Here is an 11490-nt window from a genome sequence, read left to right on the forward strand (position 1 = left end):
CACACTTAGATGAATCATATTCCAAAATACAGTGAACTTATCCTTTAATTATGGGGGCCTCCCTTGTCCTCTGCTGCTCCGGGGATCTCTGAGCTCGTACGCACCGAAGATAAATCAGAGGAGGAGAACAGCAGTTCAGCCTTTGTCAGAGGCAGAAACGTGGCTTCCTCGCCTCCCGTCAAGGCTTCCTGCGGCTGTCGTGACGCCGGCGTTCGCTTCCGTCGTCAGACTCTACAAGTCGAGCCGTCCTGGAACTTGTCCTCAGCGCTATAGCTCGGTGCGGGAGCGAGAGATGCGAGGGCCTTTCCTGATTTCTTTCCTCTTCTCCTCCTTCCTCCTCCTCTTCTCCTCCTCTCGGAGGATCTTCTGGAAAGCCTCCGCGGTGTGAAGCACCTGCAGCGACACATTTGGAAGACGTGTCCTCTCGTGCGTGGCGACGTGCGATGTTTGCTGCCGGTACTTACGTCGTCTCTCTCTGTGCGGTACGGGTTTGTAAAGTCGGGGGACTTCTGTGTAATTCCCAGCTCCTGTGACATCTGACAGATGAGAGGGGACATTAGGTTTTTTCAGACATTTTTCATTTGTTTCAAGCAAATTTTCACTTGGAATAAACCGGTGGAACAAGATTTTAGTTTCTGATAATAATAATAATGAAAATCCTAATTCTGCTGAAGACAAGTAAAGATTGGCTAAGTGGAAGTTACTTTTTCAAGTGATGTGTCTTATTTTTAGTGTAAACTGCAAATTGGGCATTTTGACAAGAACCAAGACAAACATTCTTGGTAAGATTTGCAGTTTTCACAGATTTGTTTTTATTCAGCGTCTTCAGTGTTCCTGTGTGTTTCATTTAGTTTCCTTGTACAACACTTTGTGATGTAACATTTGGAACGTGCTGGATCAATGAGGCTATTACTGTTGTTACTGTTGGTCCTGCTGAGGACGTACCAGCGTGAGGACGTGTTGGTGCGCTCCTCCTGTGAAAACCCCCGTCTGGTTGCAGAAATTCAGCCCCCAGCGCAGCAGACCGCCCCAGTCAGAGTTCCGGTCGTAGTAGTGGTGGACGATACGTGGAAACCGCAGCGCCACGTCGCCGAAGAACGCCGTGTTCTCCACCACGTGGGAATAAGCTGCAGAAAGAGACAGACGGAGCAATGACCCAAAGCAGAAAGCAGGTCACCCTTAAAAAAAAAAGAAACTTCCAATGAAGTCCAATGAAGGAGAATGAGATGAATCAGCTGTAAAAGAGTCCGACCTTCTTTGATCTTATCGTCCATCGGGAACGGGTCCTCAGGCTGCATGTTGGCCGCCACCAGGATCTGTCTGGAGTCCTCCAAGACCTGAGGAGGGAGGACAACGGTCCAGTACGTCCCCTCAAACATCTGTTGGACCTGAAAGCTCTCATACAAGCCGTGCAGCCCAAAGGGCTTTAACACCGAGGTTCTACCGAGACCAGGAGTGACAAGCACCCGGTTGAGACAGACGGGAGGGGTTTCCATGGCAACACACGAAAACACACCAGCAGTCAAAGGTTTGGACACTTTGTCGATCAAATGAATGAGAACGTGTCCAAACTAAACTAGAAACCAATTAAACGTAGATTAAACTAAAAAAATAGCCGTGAAGTATTCCTGAGTTTGTTTCCATAGCAACAGGTCATCAGGTCCTCATTTCATTCAGTCCGCAGGTCGTCTCGTCCTCTGGCCTGTTTCACAGATGTCGTCCATGGGCACACACAGCCGTGTAACTATGCTTCGGTTTGTACTTCTGAGACAATTTCATGTACCAGAGCTCCTGAGGGTTCTACTCCAGAGGGCTCACGAGGGTTCCTCAAAACACCACCATCAGGTGATTTCCCCCCATGCCTCGGTGAAAATCCCCAGATGTGAAACTGAGCCACTTTAAACGTTCCACCCGCCTGTGAGATCAAACCCAATGAAACCGCGATGGACAGAGCAGACGAGCAGGAAACCGGGTCGCCAGGTGTCCTTCAGAGACAGATAGGAGTCCTCTGGGGAACAGTCTACTGGATGTTGGGAAACATGCTGATCAACGTGATTGGACTGGAAGATTTGAATTCCACGTTTGTCTCCTCCGATCTGCTGATCTCTCCCGATGTTCCTGTGGGGGTTCCTACCTTGAATAGTCCTTTGAGCATGATGTCGATGATCTTGTACTGCTGGTTGATGTCGTTCAGCTCCACCAGGTTCTTCAGCGCGTTCAGCTGATCTTTCCTTTTGGTCTCAAACAGGCGCTTGTCTGACAGGAAGAGGTCAGGAGGACGCATGTACTGGCACAGTGACACACACACACACACACACACACACACACACACACTAGTGTTTCCCCTACCGATATATTCTATTCTTATTTTATGATCTACAGATGTATATTTATAAGCAGGCAGTCTGAGCAGCATGATATGAGGTTGTGTAATAGTTCAAATATACAGTAGAATGTGAACGTTGTGTTTCAGGGTGTGTTCAGACTAAACAGGGTGAAGCAGCATTCAGCTGTTCGCTGCACGTAAATGGAACAAACGGTCCGGAACTTTTTTTGGCCCGAGTGGCATCAGCTGGTCCGCGCCGCCGATGATTTTAACACCCAGCACAGCTGACACTCATCAGAATAAATGACTAAAATGGAAGTCATCAAGTCCAATTCAGTCTGTCAAAGCTGATAAGAGCTTGTTATGAACGTCAACGGGTGTGTTAGTAAACCTAACAACCTGCAGAACAAGCTTGAAATGAACACATCAGTGTGTGACATCAGCTCCAAGTGGGAATGTATTAACATCCAGCCTGAAAACATTTCTCTTCTCAAGCATGTGGTTGAGTGTATTTCAGCATTTAGCCTGAGAATGGTGATTTTTCCTCCTATCAGGCTGTAAACGTAGGGGAACCACCACACACCCAGCAGAAGGATACAGATCTCCAAGTTGGAGTCGTGCCTCGGCCTGTGCGTGTCGGTGTCTGCTACGCTGAGGGCGGCGAGGGCCAGGACCACCGCCGCACACACACGCCACATGGTCAGCAGGGGGCGGCAGAGAGGCGCTGTCCGTCTGAGCAGAGGAGAGAGTCACCAGTCAGCAGAGGTGAGCGGCTGTCCCGCTCAACACGTTCTTCTCCCTCGTTTGAAACGCTTCTGGACGATGTGTCAGCAGAACACCAGAGGGTCGCCGGCGTGAGAGGAACCCAAACATCTCTCATCCGCACAGGCACTTCCACACTGCACTCGTCTGATTTCGAATCAAAATGTGTTCAAGGTGAAAGTCTCTCACTGAATTCTTTGGACACAAAACTTTGAGTCTGACAAGGAAAATAATAATGTTTATTATTAGGGAAACTTTAAAAACTTTAAAGTATACATTCATTCATCTTCTCCTGCTTGCTCCGGTAACGGGTGAACATCGGGGCCACGTGAAGGATTCACACTCACGTTCACCCCCACGGGGGATTTATGGTCTCCAATTAACCTCAGCATGATTCTGGAGGTGGGAGGAAGACGGAGTACCCAGAGAGAACCCACACAGACACAGGGGGAGCAATGCACACTCCATACAGAAAGATCCCAGGATTCTTGCAGTGAGGCGACAGTGCTAACCACTGCTCCACCACGTCGCCCAGTATTTGTCTTTATGATTTCTAGTTTAAAAAACTTGTTATACATAAAGACCAATAAGACACAACACCTGAAAAAGTAACTTAAGTAATAATTTGCCTGAAAACAAGCTACTTTTATGAGATTTTATGGCTAAAATGAGACATTTTGACAAGAAATGAGACAAATATTCCTGGTACGGTTGAGTTTTTGCAGTGCACATTCTCACTCCTCCTCTGAAGGGATAAAAGTGAGACGATAAATAAAACAGCTAAAAATAGAACCTCATCAAATCTTCATTTGATTGGGGTGGGGGGGGCAAGCTTTGAGGAGAACGTAGCGGAGAACAGAAGTTTACTAGAAGAAGGGAGAAGAACAACAGTGATGAAAGGCTACAACACCTAATCCACATAACTCATCCATTATTCAGCAACGGCTCCGTCGACGGACGATCAACAGGAAGATGCAAAGAGAGGAGGGATGGAGGTGTGTGCGGGGCAGGAGGTTCTGGACTATAAAAGATGGAGAGCGAATGTTAATTTGGACGCGCCGCCTCTGGAAACCCAGTGGAATCATTTCATGTTTTAGTTCTACAACATCAACTTGCAGCTTCTTCTCCTTGAAGTGGAATTCCCTGCGGTGGTCGTCATCGCCTTTTTCATCAAATAATAAAAAGCTAGATTTGTTTTCCAGCAAGCGGGAACACGTGTTTTTCCAGACGCCGTGTACGAGCCGTGTCTGATACAAATTTCTCAGAGAGTAAGTGCATCCACATCTCCATGTAACAGCTGTTGGAAAGGGGGCGGGCCCTCCTACGGCGGCGTCCCTCAGGGTTTGCTGATCTTCCTGTGGGCCTGAGCGGGCAGCAGTGTGCGTCTGACACGTGTGGCGGTGGATGCAAAACTTCAACTAACAACAATTCTTGCAAGAACATTTGCGTTATTGCTACATAAAATTTCTGGTCAAAAATGTCTGTTCACTTAAAAGAAGACACATCCCCTGAGTAAGTAACTTGTTTTTAGATTCGTTTCAAACTAATTCAAAGCCAGATGTTCTTGTAATAAGTATAAAACACTTGTTTACGGGCAAATTTTTCTACTTTCTTTTAAATGCTTCAAATAAGGGAAGATTGTCAAAAAACAAGTGACAGGTGATGTATCTTATTTTAAGTTTAAAGCGATTTTATGACATTTTACAGCATCTGTTACAAAAAAAACTGGTCTGGATCTTACTTGTTAGTCCAATTTCAGGCCTCTCTCCAAATTCTAAAATCTTGTTTGTCTCTTCCCAGCTCATGGACTTTTTAAATGAACAAAATATTCTTGAGATTTTCCACTTTTTAAAACACTACACAGCACAGAGTCAGTGCTTTTAAATGATTTGTGACGGTATGTTTTTATTCACTGACTCTGGTCAGTCTGATTGCGTTATTTATTTCGTGTGTGTGCTATGTAACTGCAGAGGATTGGATGTTGATTAGAAAGAACACAGATGTTCTCATTCAGAACTGTTGACTCAGTGTAAAGTTGCTCTATGGCGATAAGCAGGTTCCGGTTGCATGAATCATCTGTAAAGTGTAACCCTTCAACCCCAATTCACCACAGCAGCTGTTGGAGAACGCGTCCTCCTCATTAGGAGTAATCTTCCTCTTGACTGCAGTTTCATCCCTGACTCTGCTACGAGCTGTGCAGTGCTGCTGCGTCGACACGAGTGAAGTGGGCGACCTCTGACGCCAACCAGAACACACCTCCCACACAGATTCTGGACGGATTCCTCTCAGATGTGGTTGATCATGGTGAAGGTGTGTTTTGCCTTGAGGAGGTTTAACCCTTTGACCCCGCACCTGTTTTTTTTGTTTTTTGTAGGCCTCTGCTCAAAAATTGCTTTACACTTTTACCCTTGAACACAGACGGTATCGCTGCCAATGCATTCAAGCTAGCGCACTTTGGATTAATGTGATTCCGCGACTATTTGCACCATGAGAAAACGTCCGATGGTTATTGAAAGCTGAGAAGTTGCACTGCACAGCAAAGTTGTCATTACGGTGACAACACAAACAAATGAGATTACCGTAACGACAACAACATGGCTGTTCTCAACTTCCAGGAACTGATTTGCTGATGAAGATTTCTTTCACAATTTTATAATCAGAGCCGCAGATTTTTCTACTTTTTTTAAGTGAAAATTTGCAGATTGTCCTTAAACAAGCTACTTCTTTTGGTGAAGTGTTGCTGCGAAAGAAGACAAATATTCCCAGTAAAATCTTAAATTCTTTAGGTGGAGAAGCCTCCCAGACAGCTGGATCCAGGAGGTTTGTGGTTCAAGGACTGACACATCATCTGTGCAGCAGCCCCCCGCCCCCCATGCCCCCTCCCCCGTTCATGCAGAGGCGCGGACACGCTGATGATGGCAGCTGATTGAGGACCTGACATGTGGAGCTGAACATCTGCTTCACTGATTCAGCAACATCTGGAGTCTTCAGTTCCTACTACAACTCGTCAGCGGATTCGGTTCGATACAACACAGACACGTGATTTCCACCGAGCGTGGACCGGGTCAGGTGTGTTTGTAGCCGGTTCGATCGCCCACCCCCACCCCCCTCTACCGGCAGACTCGACGGAGCACCGAGAACAAACTCACGGGTCACTCACCGTGATGTGGCGGCGTACAGCGGCGGTCGCTCCGGAGTCGAAGTCCGCTCCGCTCCGACGTGTCTCAACGCCTTCGGGTCGAGTTGCCGGGGAGGGCGGCGGAAGTGTCCGGTACTCTACTCGGGTGACGACGGCTCCGGGGACATGCGGCTCTCGGCGGGTCACTCCAACGGCGACACGCTCACGCCGGCCGGCTCGACTCAGCTCGGCTCGGACGAGTGACGGCGAGCGGCGCCGAACGAACATGGAGCAGGACGCTTGTTTCCACACGGAGCGTTTCAAAGGAGACACCGGGAGGACGTGACAGGCTGCGTTACGTTTCCCTCCATCTGCTTCCGCCCAGAGGGAGGGAGGGAGAGAGAGAGAGAGAGAGAGAGAGAGAGAGAACGAGAGAACGAGAGAAGGGGGGGGGGGTTATAATTTATTTTGAATTTTTAAATATTTATTACCCCTGGTGTCATTTATGTGTTTGTACTGTTTGTGTTATGCCACTTTCTATACTATGTTTTACTGTTCTCTATATTCAATGGAGGCGAAATAAAGCTTGTTCGTAAAAAAAGGTGTGTGTGTGTAAAGGTGCAGACAAATAATTACAAAAAAACACCCCTCATAAATCTGAAATCAGAGATACTGCCGATGTTTAATGAATCTAAAATATAATAGTTTTACTGTTTGAATTAAATTACTGGGGTTTCTTTTTTTAACATATTAACCAATAATTTAACTTCTTCAGAGAAAATACACAAGGAAAATGTTTTTTTTATTAATTAGTGAGAACTGAACATAGCAGCAGTACACTTATAAACAGCTTCAACAAGGTGCTGACTTCACATGGATTTGAAGAACAACTCATCTAATCAGTACTCTTCCATCTTGTTTCTTATAACTTCTGTTAAGAAGGAAAAAAAACAAGCAGATCTGCTCTGAACAGGATTTCAGAGAGAAGAACTGACCTGGGCAGCTTCTAGAACTTCACTTATGTTTCTACGAATGTCCAGCTGATGTTCTGTTCCTCAGGTCCTTCAAGGTGCAAGATTGATTGACTAAACAAATACATGTAGCACAGAGGCACAAACTGCTTCGAGAACAGAACAGAAAACATACTTAAAAGTCCAAGAAAGTCGTGAACAAAGGAGGAAAGTGACGCGGCAGTTTACAGGTGCTTCAGTCTGTTTGCACGGTGAAGTCCCACAGACAGACGGACACGTCTCCCACCCGGCTGAACTCGCTTCAGTTAAGAGTTCGTAAGCATCAACTAAGAAAGTCATTGCACATTTAACACATACAGTACTGTGCAAAAGTTTTATACAGACGTGGAAAAAAATGCTGTAAACTATGAATAATGTGTTCACAAATATAAATGTTTGTTTATCCATTAACAAAGTGAAAACAAATGTTTGTGTGGTACTCTACCTGTCTGAGTGTGTGTGTCCTCAGAGTGACTCAGTGTCATATGACCAGTTGTGGGAAATGTAACAATCCCAAGTTCCCCTTGTAACAGCGAAGTAACGGTTTCAATTCTTTTCCCAAAGCAATGGAACTAATTACATTTGATGACTATTCTGAATGTTGAATCAATGTTTCAACTGTTTCAAATGTTGACACGTGTCAGTGTTTGAACTTCCAGCAGCATCAACCCTGACGACTGTCAAACTGCTTTCAAATCACATGCATTAACATCATTATCTTTCATTCACAAACTACAAAAACACCAAATGCCATAAATTCATCATTCATTCATCATCTCCCGTTGCTCCGGTTACGGGTCACTGTTGACGAGTGGCCAGCTCATCAGGGCCCCATGAACAACAGACAACCATGCACAAGTGACCAAATAACCTCAGCATGGTTTTGGAGGTGGGAGGAAGCTGGAGTACCTGGAGAGAACCCACACAGACCCGGGGGAGAGCAGGTTAATTGGTCACTCCAGTGGTTGTCTGTCCTTCATGTGGCCCCCATCCCGGGTGTACCCTGACAGTCACCCATCAACAGCGGGGAACGGCTCCAACAACTGAGACCCGTCACCGGGGGCAACAGGAGGTGAACGAATGAATCATAGATTATGTCCATCATGTAACTGTCAGCTCTCCATCGAACTGAACCAACTGACGACGAGTGTGTGAGACACAGACGAGAGTTTAAAATCCAACTGAACACAGCGGAGACGTGTTGAACAGCACGTTTTCAAAGAGGTTTGAAGTGAAACACGCACACGGACACGGACACGCACACGCACACACACACACACACACACACACACACACACACACACACACACACACACACACACACACACACACACACACTCGATAAGCTGCCAGAGAAAATCAATGACGCTTCTTCAGGGCTTTTGCAGCTGAAGCTCAAGTATGTACTATGTTCAGCGTGTGTGTGTGTGTGTGTTGAGTGCTGCCTGGGGGTGTATGTGTATGACAGGTGTGTGCGTGTGTGAGTGAGTCTGACTTCAGGGATACAGGATGTTGCTGTGCAGAGCTGCTCTGCAGCAGTCGGTGCGGGCGGGTGAGCCCAGAGCCTCCATCAGCCTCCTCGCTCTCTGCCCGTGCTCCTCTGTGGGGGGGCTCCTCTGGACCTGACAGACCAATTCAGGTTCTTCACTTACACTTACAGTGATTTTCTAGTTCCCATTTTACATGTACTCTCAGATACCTTCATCTACAGACGTTAAGACGTGTGAATTTAGTGTACGCGGAGAAGAAAGAGTTCAACGGGTAGTTTACGTCTGGTCTGGATCAGTGTGGAGTCACTGTGAGAGCACAGCATAGAACTGTTTCATCTACATGTTTCATCTACAGACATCGGGAGGGGGGTTAAAGGAGCAGGTTGTTAGAGACGTGGTAATGTCTTATGATCTAACTCTAACTAAGTGCATATTCCTCAATATTTTCTTCAGAACAGTTCAAATCTTATGAATTTCATTATCTTTCCGACTTACAAACTTGTTAAAATAGACATGTGTCACAAATGAATGTGCATTGCACACGAGCCAATGAATAAACAATCAGACAGTCACGTGGTAAATGATGGAGCAGGAAAAGAAGAGGAATCCTCCTATTAGAGGCAATAACAGCTGAAGTGTAAAATATGACAACATCAGCTGTCGGCAACTGTTGAACCTGCTGCTTCTGCTCTGTCTAGAATCGGTTGACAAATCTGACCTTAGAGGTTTACCTCTTCACCACAGGAATGATAAGACAGGGTCAAGGTGTCAAGGTGTGAGAAAAAAGTAAGTTTCTTGAGAGGAAACTTGAGAAAGTTAAGAAAATAACGCAAGAACTTTATTTGAGAATATCACTTTTTCGTTCTTAAGATTGAAATTAGGACAAAAATGACACAGATTTTTTTTTTTTTCGATGTTTTTTGAATCAGGCCGCTGGTTGGCGTCGGGGCTGATGGAGGGGAGAGAATCCAGATGTGGTGATGATGACATCATGACTTCCAGGTGGTGGACATCTGTGTGTGTGTGTGTGTGTGTGTGTGTGTGTGTGTGTGTGTGTGTGTGCAGCAGTGACATGTTTACCTGTTGCAGCAGCAGTCTGAGGGTCTGTGTCTCCTCCTGGCTGAGCTCCTTTGACCCCCGACCCTCCAGCGCATCCATCAGCCGCTGCAGCTCAGCCTCCTGCACCACTGCGCTGCTGTGCTGCATCAACTGCACAGGACAAAAACACACAACATGTATTTCTCATAAAGATAAAATAAAATACATCTACAACCAGTGACAAAGTTTAACGGGGGTTTGTTCATCTCACCAGTGTGATGAATCTGACAACAGCGGGGTGCAGGAGGGACTGTTCTCCAGAGCTCAGCAGACAGTGGAGGAGGAATCGACTCCACGGCTGACAAACGACAAACTCAGCTGACCGACACACAAATAAACACACCACCAACACACCATCAGCTCCAGGTACTCCAGGGGGGCCGTTCCACAAATTTTCTTCAATTCCGATCTACCGATGAACTAAATTCAAACATATTAAACTTTAAAGACAATTGTTTTTTCTTTTTTTTTTCATTTTTCATTGTTTGAAATGCTGGCAGGGAAAATTAGTATGATTATTATTATGATTATTACCATTGTACCAACTGTTACTACTGTGGCACATAGAACCTGAATAATTCATAAATATATATAATAATATTATAAATAAATTGTGTTAATAGAATAAAGGAGTAGGACTGGAAAAGTTCAATGGACCTCTACTCCTTTTCAACATGGCGACTACATATTCTACTCAATTACACTATATTTCATATTACCACCATGTTATTATTTCCCTTAACCGCTCAAATGCCTGATTTTCTTTGGTTGCTGTTTGTATTGTTCTATTTACTCAGCCTGTCAGTCTGTTTACATGAAAATAGAACTGAAAAAATCAGCAATTCAGCAACACATTCAGAGTTTTCTCTAAATCTGCTTTCTGGAACGGGCCCCGGGAGATCAAATTCAAATCAACGCTGTGTAAATTGACTTGACCCAATTACAGAAATGATTCATGTCAAAACCAGCTTCAAACAGCAAACTCAACATGCTAACATGACAGAGGAAATATGAGAATTCACCCATTCACTTTCATAAAGCCACTAGTTTGACACTTTGGCCATCACAAACTGTTCTGTGTTTCTGTCTGGTACCTGCGGCCTGCTTCTTCCTCCGCAGGAAGCCAAGCAGAGAGCAGAGGCAGCTGACGGACGACCTGAGCAACAGCTCGTGTTTCTGAGGGGAGAGACGAAACACCGAGCTGAAACAGTTGGTGAAATATCACTGTCACTGAAGAAAGAATGCAAGGGGAGTGTGTGTGTATGTGTGTGTGTGTGTGTGTGTGTGTGTGTGTGCAGTAAAGGACACAAACAAAGAAACAGACTGGATAGATCCTCGCTCCACGGCGGAGAGTGTTTAATAGTAAATGTCTCCCAGAGCTGGCAGGTGCCAGACGGATGGATGGAAAGAGAGCAACAGAGGAGCTAATCCTCAGGTGGAGACGCCGAGATAAGAGGAGTGTGTGGGGGGGGTGAAGTGGGCAGAGGGAGGGAGGACAAGCGAGAAGAGGGCAGATAAGAGAAGTGAGGGTGAGGGGGTTCAAATGAGGAGCAGTTTGGGAGTCAGGAGAATCCGAGAAAGGAAAATGAAATGAGAGCTGGGGGGGAAATGATCTCCAACGTCTCCTCCATCAGTGGTTAGCACCTCACCTCACCTCACCTCACCTCACCTCACCTCACAGCGAGA

General features: G+C 45.9%; 1 protein-coding gene across 1 annotated transcript; it reads right to left on the reverse strand.

Moving 5' to 3' along the window:
* Positions 1–267: 267 nt before the first annotated feature.
* Positions 268–3024, reverse strand: LOC144741765 (coiled-coil domain-containing protein 134-like). Its single transcript, XM_078624268.1, has 6 exons — positions 2925–3024; positions 2135–2256; positions 1253–1337; positions 946–1127; positions 465–536; positions 268–393 (listed from the first exon to the last, which is right to left on the reverse strand). The coding sequence occupies exons 1-6, from the start codon at positions 3022–3024 to the stop codon at positions 268–270; spliced, it is 687 nt and encodes a 228-aa protein (XP_078480394.1).
* Between the last annotated feature and the right edge of the window lie 8466 nt (positions 3025–11490).

Source organism: Lampetra planeri, unplaced genomic scaffold (genome assembly GCF_965212315.1).
Source record: "Lampetra planeri unplaced genomic scaffold, kcLamPlan1.2.h2 scaffold_704, whole genome shotgun sequence".
In the NCBI taxonomy this organism is placed as follows: Eukaryota; Metazoa; Chordata; class Hyperoartia; order Petromyzontiformes; family Petromyzontidae; genus Lampetra; species Lampetra planeri.

Coding starts and splice junctions, on each gene's coding strand:
- LOC144741765 (XM_078624268.1), bottom strand. CDS start 3,024: ATGTGGCGTGTGTGTGCGGCGGTGGTCCTGGCCCTCGCCGCCCTCAGC. Junction 1,128..1,252: donor GGACGATAAGATCAAAGAAG/GTCGGACTCTTT, acceptor CTCTTTCTGCAG/CTTATTCCCACGTGGTGGAG. Junction 537..945: donor ACCAACACGTCCTCACGCTG/GTACGTCCTCAG, acceptor CTCATCTGTCAG/ATGTCACAGGAGCTGGGAAT.